This window comes from Sinocyclocheilus grahami, unplaced genomic scaffold, assembly GCF_001515645.1.
Source record: "Sinocyclocheilus grahami isolate Dianchi unplaced genomic scaffold, SAMN03320097.WGS_v1.1 scaffold303.1, whole genome shotgun sequence".
NCBI classification, from domain to species: Eukaryota; Metazoa; Chordata; class Actinopteri; order Cypriniformes; family Cyprinidae; genus Sinocyclocheilus; species Sinocyclocheilus grahami.
Genome location: NW_015505482.1, coordinates 1,172,575 through 1,194,431, shown reverse-complemented (window position 1 = coordinate 1,194,431; position 21,857 = coordinate 1,172,575). Strand labels below are relative to the sequence as shown.

At 41.8% G+C, this 21,857-nt stretch overlaps 1 protein-coding gene across 2 annotated transcripts; it reads right to left on the bottom strand.

Annotated features, from left to right (window-relative positions):
* Positions 1 to 5,907: 5,907 nt before the first annotated feature.
* On the bottom strand, positions 5,908 to 20,465 carry LOC107601355 (bone morphogenetic protein 7-like). Of its 2 annotated transcripts, none has more exons than XM_016293516.1 (2): positions 19,726 to 20,465; positions 5,908 to 6,281 (listed from the first exon to the last, which is right to left on the bottom strand). In XM_016293516.1, exons 1-2 carry the CDS (start codon positions 20,123 to 20,125, stop codon positions 6,028 to 6,030), a joined length of 654 nt encoding a protein of 217 aa, XP_016149002.1. In that variant the 5' UTR covers positions 20,126 to 20,465; the 3' UTR covers positions 5,908 to 6,027. The 2 variants fall into 2 exon arrangements, with proteins under 2 accessions (XP_016149002.1, XP_016149003.1); XM_016293517.1 differs by lacking the exon at positions 5,908 to 6,281 and adding an exon at positions 10,460 to 10,516.
* Positions 20,466 to 21,857: the final 1,392 nt, after the last annotated feature.

Sequence of the window (21,857 nt, the reverse complement as noted above, 5' to 3'; positions counted from 1 at the left end):
AGGAAGGCCCTTCCACAGAGACAGAGACAGAGAAACAACAGAAAGAGGCACAAAGAAGAAAGGCATTAGAAACGAAGACGCTTTGCTTGATATTTTAGCATTTCGCAGCAACAGCTTTGCCATAACTGACCATCTCACGTGGCACTTTAATAATTTCTCTGATCATTTCTGAGCACACGGTGAGCCAGCTGACCGGTGAAGACTGGACGGGACGTATCCGACTGGCCTGATATAACAGTGACGCATTTTACAGTTTTGTCTGGTGGGCTTGGGTTAAAAACATTTGTAATCCTTTTAAGTGGAAAAATGGAAAATCACATATAAATGGTCCCACATGATTCTGTGCTGAAAGTGTCCTACATTTCAGTGTCAGCGGTTTGTGGAGCTTTAGAGACACATGAGCAAATACTGAACTAAATATGGATCTGTTAGTCTGGAATCTTTACTTATTGACACACAACTGATTCAAACATGCAACTCTTCCCTTGTGACAAATAAGTACTTTTTAAAAAGAGTACTTATTATGGAAATAATGTAATTTAAAATACTGAATTTAAAGTTTCCATACACTTAAAAGAGATAGTTCTCCCAAAAAATGCAAATTCTTTCATTAATTACTCACCGTCATGTCGTTCCAAACCTGTAAGACCTTCGTTCATCTTCAGAACACAAATTAAGATATTTTTGATGAAATCCGAGAGCTTTCTGACCCTCCATCGACAACAACACAACTGACACATTCCTGGCCCAAAAAGGTATTAAAAACATCATTAAAATAGTCTGTGACATCAGTGTTTCAACTGTACTGTTATGAAGCTACAAGAATACTTTTTGTGTGCAAAGAAAACATAAACATAAGAAAACGGACCTTTTATTTCATTAATATTATATTATCTGCAAGCACAGTTTTTAAGTGCACTTCTTTTTCTTTTCTTTTTTTAAGTTTGGATACAAGCCCAGATCTTTAAAAGTGAAGGAAAAACTGAAACCGAAACTTCTGTCATCATTTACTCACCCTCATGATGTCCCAAACCTGCATGACTTTCTTTTTTCTATAGGACAAAATGAAACCTTTAGCAGAATGATCTGCTGAGCTCCAAAAAGGACAACAAGCACCATGAAAGCATCACAAAAGAAGTACAAACAAATCATTCGCTGGAGAGGAAGAACTGAAGTAAATAATTTCAGCCCTCTCTCAGAAATCTGTGTCGCTTTAGAAATCTTTCACCTTTTGAAGCTCAACAGTATGAATTTGCAAAACATCTTCTTTTGTGCTCCATGCAAGAAGGTCAAATGGGTTTAAAATAACATGAAGATGAGTAAATGATGACAGCTGCAAAAAATGACACGTCAGGTGCTATAATTAGTTCATTTAAATACAATTGTCATTCAAGTGAGATTCAAATTCGTGACATCTCTCTATGCCACATCGGCTCATGATCACTTTAGGACTCAATCCCTCCTGAATGGGGCGTCAATTATTTTCCATGACAGAGACTGTTAATAGTCCAGAACAAATGATATATACAAGTTTATTCCTCCAAAACACAAATATACCACGTAAAAACAGCAAAACAATGGTGTGATGTGTTCGCTTGTGAATGTGCATTGAGTCAGACGCCTTTTAATGACAACACATTGCTAATCCAAATTTACCTATTACATCATGCTTCCCCAACTAAGCTCCTTATTACCTAGCTGCTATAAAACATTACTGACTGCCAGCCATGAGCATGAGTGTCCAAAGAGATCTGTGTGTGTGTGCATGTTTATGTGGTTTATGAGGACACAAATTTGTATAATAACATGGGTATGACATTTTCAGTGTCCCCGTAATTCAAAAGGCTTATAAATAATTCAGAATGAGTTTTTGAAAATCTAAAAATGCATAAAGTTTCCTGTGAGGGGTAGGTTTAGGGGTAGGGTTGGTGTAGGGCAATAGAAAATACGGTTTGTACAGTATAAAAACCATTACGCCTATGGAGAGTCCCCATAAACCATAAAAACAAACCTGTGTGTGTGTGTGCGCACGGAGGCAGAAAGCAATGTCCATGTGGATTACCCATTGTTGTAGCGAGACTCCAAAGAGTTTGTGCACTAACGAGAGGCTCACTGATATATATATATATATATATAAACACACACACACACAAACACGTGTCTGCTTTTAGCAAACCTCAGGAGACAGCAGCTCTGGCAGACTCACAACAAAAGGTTAAAGGGACAGTTCACCAAAAAAAAAAGAGAACTGTTATGTAGTAGAATGTCCTGACTGCAAATAATTAATTCTTACAATGGCTTGAATACATCTCTTTTATGATCATCTCTTATGTGTGTGTGTGCGCTATGTTAGGGCTTAAAGTTAAATAGTTAATAATATAAGTGATACAACTTTCCTGATATCATAATGAAGAAAAAGCCTAACTAAAAGAATAAAACAAAACCTTCTTAAGTAGTTAAGTAATCATTTTTATTTTGTTACACCAAACTATAATAATTATTATTAATAATAAGGTCAAAGTCAATATGTTTCTTCAAATATCAGAATTTTTATGTTCAAACTGTTTAAATTGTAAAATGTCATGTGTCAGGTGTGACTAAATAAAAAAAAAAACCTTAAGCAGTTAATAATCATCTAGTGTATAATCTTATGGTAAAATCTTTCATTTGTTATGTCAAATACTACTACTAATAATAATAATAACAACAACAACAACAACAACAACTTAACCTGATTCGCTGATTAATATTTTAAAAGTCATTTGAAATGAGAAAATAACTCAAACATGACATTTTATAGAGATGACCTTCATTCTGTCATTCTTCAGGAGGAGGACGGCTAACAGAGTCCAGGGAGGTGACGATGGAGGCAGGAGCCAGGGAGACGACAGGAGGGAACCGGAGCAGGAGGAGCCAGGTGGGACCCTGGCCACAGCTATAATAGCGGCCCACGGTGGAGCCGACGGAGGGAGGAGCCATGGAGGAGGAATGTCCACCGACTCCAGGGGGCCGACCAACGGCGGCGGAGCAGGTGGAGGAGGAGCCAGAGGCTGAGACGGAGAGCCAACGAGCCAGGGGAATGCCGAGGAGCGGGCACTGGAGAGAGCTCTTGGGCTGGAGCCCTTCCTGGGCGGAACTGGGGATCGGGAGCCATTCCTTGGCTTGACAGGGGATCGGGAGCCATTCCGAAGCTCGACAGGGGATCGGGAGCCATTCCGAGGCTCGACAGGGGATCGGGAGCCATTCCGAAGCTCGACAGGGGATCGGGAGCCATTCCGAAGCTCGACAGGGGATCGGGAGCCATTCCGAAGCTCGACAGCAAGATATTTAATGTAGACACAACAAGGCAAATTTAGGAAGATGAGACACACACACTCGGGGTAACATTCACAATAACCGACAAACTTGAACACAAGAGACAGGAACAGAAACAGTCCACAGGGGTGTTACACATTCATGTAGACCTTCATGGATGTGTGTGAAAGTCATCTTAAGTTTCTTATGTTTAGTTAGTTTAGGTTGTAAAATGTCATGTGGTGCAACTCCTCAAAAATGTCTGAATTAATAATTTATTATATTTGTTTCAAAACATTTTTAAAAATAATATGATAATAATAATAATTATTATTATTATTATTATTATCTTCATCATTATTATCATTATTAACGGTAACAAAAACATATTATAGTGTGGCGTGTGACTTGAGCTCAATAAGCTCAATAAATAACTATTTGAATGCTGTAACATTAATGCTGTTATTTTATTGTTTATGACTTTGAATCCGTTAATGATACAAAGTATCATATATAGCGCTATTTAAATAAACGTTACTTGACTATTTCTTAATCACCATTGTCTGTTTCCTCTAAACATCTGCTAGCATTAATGGTAACGCACACAAGTTTGTTCACCTTTATTCACTGTGTTCGGATGTGTGGCTCATGATGGCAGGAGCGCTGTTTAATTTTTATGAATCCTCCAGAGACTGATGTAAATGTGACCTATTACAAGAACAGGAATCAATTAGAGGCGTAATAACTAAGAAGCCCTGCAAATGTGTGGTATTTAGTCTCTCTTCCTCCTCCCGCCCTCTCATCTATCTATCTATCTATCAGATTCCACTCGCATGCTAGCCAGAGGATCGCATGAGAGCAAGCTGTGACTAATGCTCTCAATAGCGCATTAGCGAGGCTGAGAGACGGAAAACAGACCCATAAAAAAATTGATGGGGTAATGACGTCTCTTTCTCGTTGCAGCTAGCAGACAGGCCATTTCCTCAGCCGACGGGACTCTCAGCACGGGGTCGGCCGGTGTGTAGAAAGTGTTGGGGTGCGGTTGAGTTAACGGCAGGGGTCAGGTCAGGTCAAACGCATTTCACCCCTCACCATCTTACTCTCAGACTGCTGGAAGTCTGAGCACTCACAGAGAGAAGTTTCATTCATAATAGACGAGATCTGTTAGATCATCAGGATTAATTCCTGCTGGAAGTCTGGTGTTGATTGAACTGTTCAAATGCACCTGGATTTGGAATCAATGAGCACGTTTACATGCACACCAGTAAGCTGATAACTCACAAATATCAGCTTATTAAAATAACTAGTTTTCCCCGTTTACATGCACATCAGTAACCTGACAACGCAAGTAAGCTGCGTTTACATGACTGCATTAATAAATCAGGTTATTTCCCTGTAGTGACGTCAAAATATAATCATTTGCGTATCTGACTCCGAGTATTCCATACATTTGTCAGCTGTGATGTTAAATTAAGCTTGTAACATGTCGGGAAACTTACAGCTCATATATTATCTTCTCATGCAGTTATAAACGCAGCATTGTGACAGAACCACTTCTACTTCTGCTGCACGAGATGAGAACACATTTTTATCATTTTCTGAGTCATGAAAAAGTCTGCTTTTGTGATATATTTCCTTCTTTCTTTATTGCAAGACGTTTGCTCAGTCTAGATGCGTTTAAATCTGCATTAACGATGCGTTCCTGTCACGTATCACACATGCCTTTAATTGTAATTAATTGTATTTTGACCATAGTTTGGTGACCAATTCTCACTATTAACTAGCATGCATATTACTAGCATATTGGTTGTTTATTAGCACTTATTGTCAGGAAATAGGCTGGATTCAGATGTGGGTACAACAGTGGCTTTATTGAATAGAATAATCAGAAATAGAAGAGAGTGCTTCAGCGGACAATTTGTGAGAACATGGATTCTTCTACTACCCAGGTGGGTGGGTGACAAAGGCTGGCAGGTCAGCAGAGACGAGGCCGGCCAGGCAGCTCGCTAATCCAAGCGAGAGGCAGAGTAATCCGCTGGAGATTCCGCAGAGACCCAGGGACGACGGGTACCTGAGCGCACAGAGAGGTGCTGGGAAAACTACTTGCAGCTACGAGCACTGGAGCCTGAGCGAGACAAGACAGGACAGGTAAACAATCACGACTATAGCAGCCAGAACAATGTTATAGACCACAACAGTCTGACAAAAGTCAGCAAACGACGGGGAGCTATAAGGAGAAGATAACGAGACAAACAAGAATCTGATGTGAGAAAAGATGAGCTAATGAGCAGGGAAACAGGGGGGGCAGAGACAACCACGTACACAACACACCACACGAACAAAGAGACAGCAAATATACAGGTGATCAGACCCGAGACCCGACAGCAACCCCCTCCTAGGAGCGCCACCAGGCACCCCAGGAGGAGACCTACCTCGTCGTTGACAGAAGTCCTCGGTCAACGAACGGTCCAAAATGTCCCGGGACGGCACCACCATCTCTCCTCTAGACCATAGCCCTCCCAGTCCACGAGATACTGAAACCCTCTGCCGTGGCGCCGCTCGTCGAGTAATCTCCTAACCGTATAGTTAGGGGAGCCATCGAGGGGGTGGGGGTCGGGACGATCGCCGGCAGGGTTAAGAGGAGAAGAAAACACAGGTTTAACCCTAGAGACATGAAACACAGGGTGAACCTGACCAAAAGCGGGAGGGAGCTTGAGCCTGACAGCCACCGGATTAACCACCTTGGTGACACGGCATGGCCCAATGAATCTGGGTGCCAGCTTCCGAGAAGGCACCCGGAGAGGCAGATCCTTGGTAGAAAGCCATACCCGTTGGCCACACACATAGGTTGGGGGAGAGGACCGGCGGCGATCGGCTGCTGCTTTGGTTCGTCCTGAGGTTCGGACCAAAACCTCCCTGACTCTCTCCCAGGTGCGACGGCAGCGCTGAACGAAAGCCAGGGCAGACGGAATCGCAGCATCGGGTTCCTGTGATGGAAACAGAGGCGGTTTATAACCCACAGAACATGCAAAAGGGGACATACCTGAAGCCACCAACGGAAGGGAGTTACGAGTGTACTCAATCCAAGAGAGCTGTTGGCACCAGGAACTCGGATTACTGGAAATGATTATTTTCAAGATCCTGGTTGGCTCGCTTGCACTGCCCATTGGTCTGAGGATGGAAACCAGAAGACAGACTCGCAGAGGCCTCGATCTGTCTACAAAATGATTTCCAAAACCAGGAGGCAAACTGAGGACCCCTATCTGAAACCATGTCAACTGGCAAACCATGGAGACGGAAAACGTGATCCACCATCAGCTGGGCGGTCTCCCGGGTAGAGGGCAATTTGGCCAGGGGAATGAAATGAACCGCTTTGGAAAAGTGATCCACCACAGACAGAATAACGGTTTTACCCTTCGAGGGGGGAAGCCCAGAGATGAAATCAAGGGCGATGTGTGATCATGGACGGGAAGGAATGGGAAGAGGACGGAACAGACCATCAGGCGGGCGATTCATAGGCTTACATTGGGCGCAAGTGGAGCCCCGAACAGACGCGAGAGAGTGTCGGGCATGACATTTTTGGACCCTGGCCAGTACTCGAGATTCTTGTGATCCGTCCAGACCAAGAAGGGGTGCGCTGACCCCTCCAACCAGTGACGCCACTCGCCCAAGGCCAATCTCACCGCCAACAGTTCTCTATTGCCAATGTTATAGTTACGTTCTGCAGGGCTGAGACGGCGAGAGAAGAATGCCGTCAACTGGCAAACCATGGAGACGGAAAACGTGATCCACCATCAGCTGGGCGGTCTCCCGGGTAGAGGGCAATTTGGCCAGGGGAATGAAATGAACCGCTTTGGAAAAGTGATCCACCACAGAGAGAATAACGGTTTTACCCTTCGAGGGGGGAAGCCCAGAGATGAAATCAAGGGCGATGTGTGATCATGGACGGGAAGGAATGGGAAGAGGACGGAACAGACCATCAGGCGGGCGATTCATAGGCTTACATTGGGCGCAAGTGGGGCCCCGAACAGACGCGAGAGAGTGTCGGGCATGACATTTTTGGACCCTGGCCAGTACTCGAGATTCTTGTGATCCGTCCAGACCAAGAAGGGGTGCGCTGACCCCTCCAACCAGTGACGCCACTCGCCCAAGGCCAATCTCACCGCCAACAGTTCTCTATTGCCAATGTTATAGTTACGTTCTGCAGGGCTGAGACGGCGAGAGAAGAATGCACATGGATGCACCTCCCCTGTCGCGGTGGGAACGCTGAGATAGAACTGCGCCAACCCTGACGTCCGATGCGTCAACCTCGACAGTGAACTGGGACTCAGGATCTGGAACCAACAGAACAGGTGCAGAGACAAAACGGGACTTTTAGGTATCAAAGGCTACCTGAGCATCCTGGTTCCACCTGAAGGACACCTTGGTGGAGGTTAATGCTGTGAGCGGTGCAGCGATCTGACCAAAACTCCTGATGAACCGCCAATAAAAGTTGGCGAAACCCAGGAAACGCTGCACAGCTTTACGGGAGTCAGGGACGGGCAACTTAGCGACAGCCTCTATCTTAGCAGGGTCGGGTATGATCCCCCTGGAAGAGATGATAAGGCCAAGGAACATAACAGACATGGCGTGGAATTCGCTCTTCTCCGCCTTGACAAACAACTGGTTCTCTAATAGATGTTGGAGGACCCATCTAAAGTGCTGGGTGTGTAATTGGAGAGAGGGGGAGAAAATAAGAATATCAACCAAATACACAAAGACAAATTGATTAATCATGTCACCAAGAACGCTATTGACGAGACCCTGGAAAACGGCCGGAGCATTGGTAAGACCAAACGGTAGAACCAGATACTCGTAGTGTCCCGAGGGGGTGTTGAATGCCGTCTTCCACTCATCCCCCTCCCGAATGGTAGGCGTTGCGGAGGTCTAATTTGGTGAAGACCCAAGCTCCCTGCAACAATTCAAAAGCAGAAGACATTAAAGGTAGGGGTACCTGTTCTTTACCGTAATGTCATTCAAACCTCTGTAATCAATACAAGGACGTAGGGAGTCATCTTTCTTCTGAACAAAGAAAACCCCTGCGCTGGCGGGAGAGGAAGAATGGCGAATGAGCCCAGCCTGTAGTGATTCACGTATATACTTGTCCATGGCCTCTCTTTCAGGACCGGAAAGGGAATACAGACGACCCTTAGGCGGAGAAGTACCCGGGAGAAGGTCTATGGCATAGGATGTGGAGGAAGCGGAGGATGCGGAGTCAGGTCAGGAGGATCCACCTGCGAAACACATGACACAGAGACAGGAGGAAAGGCAGGACCTAAACATGACACATGACAGGACTGGCTCCAGGCTAAAATAGAGTTATTAAACCAGTCAATATGCAGGTTGTGCTGTAGCAACCACAGATGTCCTAAAATTAACGGAGCCTTAGGGGAGTCAATAATTAATAGTTCAATCTCCTCACAATGGTTATCAGAAAGAAAAAGGCTTACACGAGGTGTGACGTGAGTAATGGTGGTAAGGGGATTACCACCCGCTAGCGACCATGCTGTAATGGGCTCGTTGAGGGAGATGGTAGTAATGTTCCACTTGTGAGCCGAGGCTGAATCCAGGAAATTCCCCTTAGCTCCCAAATCCAGAAGTGCGTGACCAAAGTGCAAATTTCCCTGGAAGGAGAGTCTAAAGGACAGCTGAGTGTGTGTAGCTGGAGAGTTGGAACAAGGAAAAGCGCCCACCAGGACTCTCCGTTTCACTGGTGGGCACTAAAGGACGAAACGGTCAGCCTTGCCGCAGGCTGGAGACCTTGTCCTCGTCTAACCAAAGGATAACATAATCCTTGGGTTGGATGCTCCTGTTTCTGCTGCGGCGTTAGCCGGAGATGACCCAGCTGCATGGGCTCAGCATCAGCTGACTGAGAACTCGCGGCCTCAGAAGAAAGGGGCTCCAGGTGGTGCCATGGAGTAGTAGATTGACGGCGTTGACGGCGGCAGTTGAGATGGCCCTCCACACAGAGAGTGAGATTGATCAAATGATCCAGCTCCTGGGGAAGATCCACAGCAGCTAACTTGTCGACGATGGCATGATCCAGCCCCTCGAGGAAGCGAGCGCGTAGCGTGCCCTCATTCCAGCAGCAAGCAGCAGCTAGAATCTGGAACTGTATAGCATAATCGGTGACAGAGCTCTTTTTCTGAGACAGACACGACAACTGAGCTGCTGCCTCATCTCCCTGGGCTGATCGGTCGAACAGCTTTGCCATTTCCTGGTGAAAATCCTCAAAAACTGGGAGAGAAAGGCTTGGCAGGCATTCGGATCACCATCGTAAATCAGCGGATTGTTGGCATGAGGTTCGGGCTCAAGAGGAATACCAGCGCGGAGGACGGGACCCCGGTTTGCAGCCTCCCGCTGAAGATCATCGACCCACGTGAGGAGCTCAGTGACTCGGGCATTAAGAGAGTCCACCTCCTGAGCTGTGATGTTGAGTTGGTTAGAATGCTGGCCCAGCAACACTCCCTGTTGAACGAGAGCGTAACGAAGCGGATCTGATCCCGCTGAATCCATCGTTGGTCAGACTGTTCTGTCAGGAAATAGGCTGAATTCAGATGCGGGTACAACAGTGGCTTTATTGAACAGAATAATCAGAAATAGAAGAGAGCACTTCAGCGGATGGTTCGTGAGACCGTGGATTCTTCTACTACCCAGGTGGGTGGGTGACAAGGCCGGCAAGGCAGCTCGCTAATCCGAGCGAGAGGCAGAGTAATCCGCTGGAGAGTCCGCAGAGACCCAGGGACGACGGGTACCTGAGTGCACAGAAAGGTGCTGGGAAAACTACTTGGAGCTACAAGCACTGGAGCTTGAGCGAGACAAGACAGGACAGGTAAACAATCACGACTATAGCAGCCAGAACAATGGTATAAACCACAACAGTCTGACAAAAGACAGCAAAACACGAGGAGCTATAAGAAGAACATAACAAGACAAACAAGAATCCGGTGTAAGAGAAGATGAGCTAATGAGCAGGGAAACAGGGGGGGGGGGGGGGGGGGGGGAAAACCCCCCCCACACAAAGGCATATCAGAGCATCGGTGTATTTTATTCACATATGTTACATTTTGCATTAAATGTCATTAAAAGTCACCCTTTCTGAGATGACATCATAAAGTCTGAATCAGCGGAGACACAACTCACTCAGTTGAGGCAACCATGTGGACAACGAGCACGTGGCGAGCTGTCAAAACAAAGCCATGTACACAACACACCACACGAACACAGAGACAGCAAATATACAGGTGATCAGACCCGAGACCCGATACTTATAAAGCACATATTAATGCTTTCTTCTAAATGGCCATATTGTACATCCCTTAACCCTACCCCATACCTAAACTTAACAACTACATTACTAACTAAATTAGGAATTCATTGAGGCAAACGTTGTAGTTAGTTAGTAGTGAGAATTGGTCCCCAAACCGAAGTGTGACCACATTTTAATTTGAATAAACAGCTCTTAAAGTGTCTATTTAGACTTGCATTAACATTCATATGCAGACAATACAACATATTTTGTACTGAGAGGGATTCAATATGATTTGCACTTTAGGTCACATGACAAGATCCGCTGTTGTTACATAAAATTATGACTTAGTGGCACTCACAAACAGGCTAGTTTGCTAAATGGAAGTGAAGAATCCAGAACCGACTCTAGTCTCTGTATGTAGTATGTAGTCTGTACTCTATAGTCGGACTGCATTTTTATGCTACATTTGTGTTGGTATGAGCAGGCCTTTTAGACTTTGCAATCAATGATTTATGAACATCCATTTCAGTTAAGATTGCTTAGATGTAGGCATTAGAATGTAAGTCAGCGCACTAGTTTTTGGAACAGACCTTCTTCACATTCTCTTTGTTACTCCTATATAGTTGTGGTGTTTTATTGACCCAGTACAAAAATAAATTGTTGTCTGCACTTGTTTACATCCACATAGACGAAGACCAGAATATGGGCTGTCACAACATAGGAAGAAACAAAACATAACAACTGACTACACAGCAAGTCCCTCTTCCACTCAGTCCTGTATTTCAATCAGAAACACCTCGTGTATTTAGCTCTCCCACCCATTTTCTGCACATCTTGTCCTCCAATGCCTCATTCTCATGGCTTTTTGTTGCTCTGCTCCCACATAAGGTGAATCGAGCGAATGAATCTTGTAGTGGCCAGAAGTATAGTTCTCTCTTTGGACATGTTTTTATGTGTCCTGGCATGCTAGGATGGGGACATCTCACCTAAATATGTAACTCTAACTTTAAAGGAAGGAACCACAAAGTGGTCTAACTCAATTAAAAACCTTGATATCTAATATTTATTAAATAAAATGCCACTAAGTGTACTCAAACAGATTTCACTTTCATAACTGTTCCTTAACACACTTAAGTACACTTTTAAAAATAAATGTTGTAGTAAAATCAAATATTGACTGAAAAGTTCCATTCAAATCATTGTTTTAATCTTTTTTCGTACTTTAAAGTATACTTATTCTAATGTGTTGACTAACATCCTAAGGCATATGGACTCCGGTTATTGCCAGTGAAAAAAAATTAATCTGTGTGATACAAGTTCGCATTTCAGATTTTTTGAACAATATAAACTTGTATTGCAAGTTATAAAGTGAGAACTGCATGATAAAGTCAAATTTGTGAGTTATAAAGACAAAATTGTGAGATATAAATTCAAATTAGCAAGTTATAAAGTGACTAGATAATGACTATTTCTCATAATTCTGACTTTCTCGTAATTTTGAGTTTATATATTGCAATTCTGACTTTATTTCTCACAATTAGGAGTTTATATCCTGCAATTCTAACTTTCTAACTCACAATTACAGGTTTATATAACACAATTTTGAAAAAAAAAAGTAATACTTGTGAGATATAAACTTGCGATTGCAAGAAAAAAAATATCAGAATTTAGAGATTCGCAAAAAAAAAGACATACTTGTGAGATATAAACTTGCAATTGCAAGAAAAAAAATCAGAATTGTGAGATGTCGCAATTACCTTTTTTATTTTTAATAAGTGGTGGAAACTGGCTTCCATAAAAGCATGTAAAGTACTTGATTATAATTTCAACAGTAGTGTGTTATTAGATATTACTTTACATTTGAAGTTAGCATAGTTTTAAAGTATTAAATGGCAAAGTCATCATTGTGTAATTACAAATATAAAGTCATTATTGATTTCTTTGGTTAAAAACATATCTTCTTCTGTGCTCAACAGAAGAGCGAAACTCATACAGGTTTGGAATAACTTGAGCGTGAGTAAATGATGAAAGAATTTCACATTTTGGGTGAACTGTCCCTTTAAGTTGTTTTTAAAAAAAGCACTTTTAAGTTCAACTATTTGCATTCAATAGAAATTGAATCTACATTTCAATTTAATTGCAATTATCATGTACGGTAATTAAGTGTCTGAAAACGTTTTGTCCTTTAAGGTTCTTGATAGTCACCATTCACTTTAATTATATGGAAAAGAGCAGCCTAAACATTCAGCTAGGAATCAACACTGATTGGTATTCCTGCATGTGGTTTTATTTGAGTAGTATCTTGCAGAGTGTCTGCATTTCACACACTGAAAAGCATGTTCTAGATCCCTGGAGCGTTCACAAGCCCTCCGCAGTGTTGACTCGTGTTGCCTGCGGCGTGTTGCATTTACATTTTACATACATGCCATAAGCCATTTACACAGCTGAGCTTTTTACTAGGGTGACTCAGAGACTAAATGTCCCGGTGCCCCACCCACTTACTCTACACACGGGCATACTAACATCGCTGTTATCATTAAACCTAACAAAATGAGACCCTGTATGGGGGCAGAATGACATGACATATCTGAATGACACAACTAGAATTCGGATATTAACTCAATATTAAAATTATTTACATAAAAACAGACAATGAATATCATCAAAACTATATCCTACACATAACATAACTCAGAAACAGATGGCTCTATAAAACTCTGAACTCAAGTACAAAGCATTGCCTCCAGTTCTACTACAAACAGTTTTAGTGAGTCACACCTGTGCTGGAATTGAAACACACTTCATCTGACAGACGGAAAGATTAATTCTCTTGGAGCAGCGAGACACCCACATGTCTGTCGTAAATTGTGCCCCAGCCTTATGAAACATTAGGAATGAAGAGGGTCTGGCCATGCCAAACAAAGCTTCTTCAGAGCCTGTCATTCAGCAGACCTCACCATCGTGCTCTAGAGGAGTATCTGTGAAATCAGATCCACAAGTGTTGTCATAATATTTTAGAAGCAGCGAATGCCACCCGGCTTCATTCAGGAGGAAAGAGTACAAGTCATCAAGATGGAGGGCACAAAAAATACACTTTCTTTTCATCATTTATGAGAAACACTTAGGTCGCTTCATCTGAAAATGTTGTATGTGTCTGAAAAGTTGAAAAAGCTTCAGATAGTATATGTATTTTAAAATGTCCATTCAGTTAAGTTTGCGCTGTATGAATCAATTTCTTCAGAGAAAAATAAGACTTGTGGACATTAACCCTCCTGTTGCAATGAAAAACCTCTTTGCTGGAAGTTCAAAAACATCTGTCAAAAAAATGGGTTGCAACTGACCCTTCGCAAAGACCCGCCCCCCTTAGTTACTGTTGCGGCAAGCCATGGCGCTCTCATGCCACACATCATGTTCTCACGCAGTGAAAAATACATTGCGGAGCAAAGACGACACTGACAACGCGCCGACAGACAGAGCAGGTTACTTTAGGTATGAAACAAGGTCTCAGCTTCCAAGTTTTTATATTTTTTAAGAAATTCAAACAATAGATACCGTTTTGTGGCTCTTTGATGTGTCGTGACAGATCGCTATAGTGCCTCGGTTCAAGCGGCATTTGAACAGATCATCTCTTTATATTTACTAGCATGAAATAAACAGGAATGAACATCAGAAGGTATTGTTTCAACCACGGAAAGATGTCCATACACAACATTTTCAAGTTCAAGTCCACCGACGTTAAGCTGGCCGCACACTAGACGATTTTCAAATCTTAACCGATTTTAAAACCATGGGAGACCACAGATATGAATACAATTTCAACCAATTTTTAGCCTTATAATCCTCTGAACGTGCACACTAGACGATTCGACCAGACCGCAAGACCACATACACTTGTTGATTGTAGGAACGATTTCACAGTGACACGAGATCTCACGGAGACTCGCGAGATCAAACGTGACTAGAGAAGAAAAACAAATGGAGAACAATCGATGTTGTCAACTGGCTCTTCCGGCACGCGTTCTGTTTCACAGTGAAAAACAATGTATAAAAAAAGAATATGAGTGTATTTTGCTTTCGTGGAATTTTTGTGGCTGCCAAGTTTCAGCTATAGAAGCACGCAACATCTGGTAAGTAACACTTGCTCGCTCTCATTGGCTATCGTGGGTATCACGTCAGAGGCAGCCCGATCAAGAGTCATAAATATCAAACATGTGTGATAGTTACGATTTGAGTTCAGGGATGATCTGTCTCGATTGGGAGCAGTTAAATAATCGTAATGACACCACACAATAGAGGATTTATTTGCACTAAAAATTGCTTGCAACAAGCCGCGAATCGGGTCACACCCCCCGATCGTTCAGGGGAGCAAATCGGCCTTAAAATCCTCTAGTGTGTGGCCAGCTTTAATCTACTCTCCTGTCTGGTTTGTTTGTTTGTTTGTCAGACAAAATGGCAAATTCTGCATTATGATTGGTCAAATCGTCTGTCAATCAAACTGTCAGCGAAGGGTCAATTTAGCAAAACTTGGCAATATAAAAACTACTAAAGATTCATGTTGAAACACAAAACTTCTATTGTAGCTTGTCAGAGACTAAAAATATGAAATATGTGAGAAATTTAATAATTCCTATCTATTTTTATTGCTATTTCTATTGTGTTAAGCCCTATTCGCACGGGATTAGTATTATCTGGGGACCTTGTGTGATTTTGAAATTACCCCCACACATCTGAATTTCGTGTGGTGCATTCGCACGGGATAAGCGAAGCCTGTGATTTCACTCGAATTGACTGACTTATCTCCCTTGGATGTCAAGGCTTTGAGAGTCCCATTCTATGGTCCGGTTAGATGGATTTTAAGAAAAAGAAACTAATATAGTTTCGTGCGCTGTGTCATTTACATTTCACCAGGTTAAAATAATATCTCAAGCTTTATGCTTGATTTATTTGTAACACATTAACCTCAAAACCTTGAAAAAATCTCAAAACCAAAAATATTTCTCTTTCTGCAAATTGTATGGCGTAGTGATATGACAGCACCCAAAATACTATCAAACACTCCAACGCAGCTCCATTCTTTGTGAAAAATGGATAAAAAGGCACACAGGAAACAAAAACATCGAAAAATTATATACGACCCACCAAATGCTGGCCAAATCACAGAGATGCCGATTCACACGGGACTAATATTATCACAGGACCTCGGTGTACGGCGAAATATGGTAGGTCATTTGCGGGGGAATTTTTACTTATTACAATTACAGACATGGCCGACAGACAACCTCCGCAATTAATACAAATGACTGGAGGTCACCAGGTAATACTAATCCCGTGCGAATAGGGCTATAGAGGTCAATTTGACCCACATACTGTATGTCCAAAATCAGTCTTTTTTTCATGACTGCTTGTAGTGACTGACTATATTTGAAGGTGTAAATAACTACAAGTGAGTATAGTATCTTACATTATTTCTACTTAGTGTACCGTATTTATTACTACTTTGTCTGCCTTTTTGTTATTCTCAAACCCTTGTGAGGGTAAAATGGGTTTCTCACACTTCAGTGCTGCAAATGAAACAACTAAAAACATCCTCTGACAGATTTTTTTATCTGACAGATAAAGAAAAGTTAATTTTTTCTTGGATAATTCAAAACACGAGTCTCAGTTTCGAGTAAACTTTGAGTCTTACATTTCATAAGTTTGCATGTGTTTCATATTTTAGCGTATGTTTTCGGCAAGTTTTTCTAGATCATTAGACGAGATGGCGTTCATACAAAAACGCTGCCAGTCACAGAGTGGCTTGGTACTAAGGAAGCAAAGACACAGACACTGACACTTCCATTCTTTCTGGAATACGGGATATGTTCATAATTGTAAATCACTCACTTGTTCTCAAAATGCTCCGGATGAATCAGTGTATTTTTTTTTTAATATTTAGAGATAGGACTTCTCCAATCAGCTTTCCTCTCATTGTTTTACAGCCATGACACAGATCATCAAATACCATATTTGGGCATCCAATTCACATGTGTGATTTTTTTCTTTAGGAAAATGGTTTAGGAAGAAGGTTTTTTGATTGAAACATTGGTTTATCTGAATTAAACTTTGAAATCTGCAACAGAATGCAGGAGCTTTTCTTCACTGAAAGGATGGAAAATGCAGGAGCTTTTCTTCATCTCTACAAGTTAAAAAAACAGCTCAAATAATAAATTTCTTCTTAAAACCATTGGAAACATAATTGGGCATTTCATAATTTAAAGGGATTTGCGGAAAATCATATTCCATTAAACATTAAAAACTCTTTAGATGTTATTGGATCGCATGTGGTTTCTGTGTGAACTCTTTTTGTTTTCCTTGTGTTTATTTTGCTTATGTAAAACATATTTGTTATGATTAACTGTCAAGTTTATGGATTGCAGATTTAGTGAAGAAAGCAAAACCCTCGTATCGTATGGCATCCATGCAGTGTTCTCTGGGCCTAATGCAATATAGCATCTACGTGACCACCACAGTGAAAATTAAGTAAATATAAACACATATCTTCACATTCTTCCTGCAAAATGCCAAAGGAGAAAGTGACACTGTGTTTAATATAAAAGGTGTGCTGTGGCACTTCAGTTTGGTTGAATGGAGCGGCTACAGCAGGTTGTTTCATTTAAAGCTGATGGGAAGCACGAAAGTGAAGCAGAAAGAGAGAGAGGCCCTTGATTCTGCGAGCCTCTGTGGTCAAATCCATCTGTGTCAGTGCTTGTCCAAAATAGGCACAATACAGCAGTCCTCTGGATAATTACACATTTCAGAATAAGAAACACTGTCACCTCCCTCCTTATAGTCATACACTTACTTACACACACAGACACACACATTAGCCTTTCTCAGATTAATCATTTCTTTTCATTATAATAAACAAAATGTTTGTAATTCTTGATCAGTATTTAAAAGGCCAGTTGACTCAAAAAAATTTATTCTGTCTTCATTTCCTGACCCTCATTTCATTCCAAACCTTTAAATCAGTCCAAATATCTTCTTTTGTGTCCACAGAAGAAACAAAGTCATAGAGGTTTGAGACGTCATAAAGGTTTTATAGCTTCAAAAGAATTAAGATTGTCACTTAACTATCACATCCAACCCATCTTACCAATAAAAAGCGATACAAATCACACCCTTAACAACATAATTGCTCTTATCGGACAATAAATCACACTTTGCATGGCAGTGTTGTGCTTGCGTGCAGATGATGACGCTTTAATGAGGAAACTAACAGGCTGCTGATAAGACAAGTCAGGTACTTATGAAGCATTAAGGCAGGCAAAGTTAGGCGGTGTCAAAGATTACACTTTAGGCGGAGGTAAAGGTGGATGACTAAAAGCTGCTTGAATGGTGACCTGGGAGCGTTCATACAAGACGTGTTGCCAAAATACCAAAGTTATTACAGTTATTGTTCTTATAATAAAACAGTGAACCGTAGCTACCACGGTGCTGAAGAAAAGGCATTAATCAAACTGACATGTATATATTATGTGTCATGGTTTTACAGTAGCAACAATAAATGTTATTGGCAGAAACTATGGTTTCCATAGTTAAGGGTCATTCCATTGTCGCTTTTGAATGCAAGAATATACGTGAGTGGCCCCAAAGGCTTTCTCACTGCAGTTAAGCAAACGAGTCATGAGACGTACTTTGCACTTAGCAAAACACTTGTGCCTCTGTCAGCTGATATCATTACTGAAGATAAAGAGACCGTTGAGCTCCCAGACAGCCAACTCTGAACACCTGAACATTAGCGGAGGACACAGCTGGCGCTGAGACAGCAGACGCTTGGGAATGCGACAGTGCTTTATTATCACTGCCCAAAACACACAATGCAAATATAAGTTTGCATTCACCCGCATTAGGAGCTTGGAAATCACGCCAAGGTTAAGACTTTGCACAGATAAGTGGCCTAATAAAATCAAACGAACAATGAAGGAGAGAACTATGCGTGCTATTTGGCCCAGGAACAAATAAAACATCTAAGACTGCAGGGGAGGGGGAAAAATCCCCATTCTTAGGCCAGTTATTATTCACTCGGCCCTGTTATTATCTGATTTCTGTGGCAGCTCTTTCCTCTCGATGCCAAAACATGAAGAGGCAGAGGATCAATCTGATTTTTGTCTTTTCAGATAGAATAGAAATGCAATCCCCATCATGATGTTTCACATTCAACTGCTGCAGTTTCATTAGCCGCTTTTGTCTTCCAAAATAAACCACATCGGTTTCGCTTTTGGAACCAGACTCTGTGACATTGTCAAGAACATCTAAACAAACACTGAAAAGCAGAGTTATGCATGTTTGAAATTGTTTCTTGTAAAACTATCAATCAAATTTGACCCAAAATATGTTGTTTTCTAAGTTTTAACCCACATAATGTTCTCAATGATAGGGTACAATGGGAATGAAACCCCAAGGGTGTGATTTTTCATCATAACCGTAGCACGGTCTTACTGATTTGATCAAACAGTTACTGCGTATTAAAAATACTGAGGGCACAAATTGTTATTAGGATGCTCACTTTTCACTTTTATTAAGCAAATTCATGAAAGGGCCTCAACAAAGTAGAATAAAACGCTGTGATTGGTGAACAGGTGTTTCGCCTCACAAAAATTTAAATCATAGTGAAATGAATGGTTCAAATCAAACTTTGATGCTTGTTAACTCATAATTAGATTTTGAGACTTTAGCCTGGATTTCACAGAGACGGTTACATATTGTGGAAAATAACACAGCTGGATGGCTAAATTGACCAATCAGAAGCACAGACCAGAACTATCCGTTTTATAAACGAAGATTTTTTGACCAATCAGAATCAAGTAGGCTATTCCAGAGCGCCTTGTAATAAAGTTCATTAAATGGACGACATTTTTGTCAAAATTGTGTCCTAATGTTCTTTAGTGCTTCTTTTACCTATTAACTCCATTATAAATTACTATTTCATAGTAGGCTACACATTATGATCAAATACGAGCGTTTATGTAGACCATTTGCACTGTATGGATTTGAATATAATTGAATTGGTTTCAATTTAAGCATCATAGGTGGGCGCAGTTTCACTTGGCAGGTTAAATTATGGCATTTGACATCCCAGAACTGTCAGTGCATCTTACCTAGATTAACAAAGCTCATGACCATGTCCGCGTTGTTCAGAAAGTTGTTGTCCTGAAGGGTCGCGATCGGCGGTCCCTGAGTGGTGAAAACGGGCTTGTAGGGGTACGAGAAGCCCTCCTCCTCTCCCTCAGTGGACATGGCATTGTACAGATCCAGCATGAACATCGGCGCGGCGTTGTGCTTGCCGTGGAGGTGCGGACGCGGCCGGTGCGGTAACCCGAGGATTGACAGGATCTCCCGCTGCATCTCCCGGCGCTCCTGGCTCTTCAAGCGCCGGTGGATGAAACTAGAGTGGACCTCGTTGTCCAGAGTAAAGTTTGTAAAGACCGTCTCCGCCAGGACGCAATATCCCCAAACGAGCGACAGAACAAGAGCGCTTAAATCCAGCAACGAAACCATGATGAACTTTCGCGCAGAGTTTCACACTAATATAAATGAGCCAATCCAAATAGGTGATGACTGAAACGTTAACGCTGGTTTAATAAGTTATGTTGTTCCTACATTTCGCCCACTCGAGAACGCTCTCGGATTCATTAACGCACTTGTAACCTGTTGCGATTGTTTTAAACCAATCCTGGAGACGCTCAACCTGTAGACGCACAGAGCTCTGAGTACAGATGGCAAACTGGAGGAGGAGCGAAGCGGAGCCGCATAAACTCCGCCAACAAAGCGGAGAGAGGGAGGTATGAGGACGCAGGCGACTGAAAACGGCAGGGCCGGTGGGTTATCTCCGCAGATGCTCGTCTCTGAACTGTAATGATGGGTGGAGGCTGCTTTACGCGCTTCATGGATGCGCGTTTTCAGAAATGCACCTGCGGCGACAACAAGTTGCCCCGACGCGCGTCTCGCTGTGTAAAGATATTGCAACATATCAAGGAGAGTGAATTATACTGCTGTTATTAGCTGTAGTGCTGGAGATCGTACCTGAGGGTAGAGATTACAATCAGAACATCTCAAAAGCGAGTAGAAAACGTTAGTTTCACGCTGGTTGTAGGCTGAATTATGGGAGGTTTGTCTGACCCCGTGTTTCAAACTTTTATATGTAACCTAAACGTCTAAATTAACAAGCAGATAAGTAAAAAATAAAGTGGTGGTGTTCAGTGCTTTGAGCAAACACTATTGCAGAAGAACGTTATAGAAAAATAGTAGGCCTACTGTTAGCCTATTATTAATCACTTTCTTGTAGATTACACAACTCAATATAGCGCAAAAACTTTTAAAACTCTTTTCCTATAGTTTGAACTAAGCATGTCGCTAGATGGGTTCGTTTCTCAAGGGAAGCAAGGACTGATAAACGGTGTTGAATACAGTTCAAGTCGCTTTGGATTAAAACATGCCAAATGCGTAAATGTAAAAGCTACTGAATAATTTGCACACTCGTGACACAGCTGCATGTATACACATGCCTTTAAAGCTTGCCTCGTTGTGACTTTAAAGCTGGCATGGAATGAAAATGTGTCCTGTCATAATGTCATAACTGGACCTTCCAGTGAAAATGACAGACTTAATTCTCTCTGGAGATGAATACTGCACATCTCCAGGCATGTGCACACATAGACATCAAAGGGGGCTTGAGCACCTGCCCTTTTTCTTCCTTGAGAGAAAGTGAATTCCGCGAATTCTCTCATCATAAACAACAAAGCGCAGATGTACACTGTAAAAAAAAAATCCGTAAAATTTACGGTAAAAAACCGACAGCTGTGGTTGCCGGAATTTTACCGTAAATAATATGGTAGCAACGTTTTAGGTTTTACTGGTTTAACTTAAATGTACAGTTAAATACCGTAATTTCATTAACTGATAAAAATGTTAATATACCAACCTATTGAAGTACTGAAATCTGTTTTGTACCTTTGTAATAAACTGATAACCATCAAATGCAGGTGATGATGAGAAAGTCACATGATGAACCAAAGCCCATGACAAGCAGCTTTTAAACAATAACATATATAGAAGGTGCACCGTGTCATTCACACAAACACTAATGTACAATGTAAGTAAGGGATTAATTTCTTAGTGTAGACAGCTTCAGTGATTATAACGATACTTTTGTTTTTTTGATAGATCAAAGTGCGATAGATCAAAGTTAGTGATAATGTCATTTCTGTACATAATTTATTCGCCGTTTGAA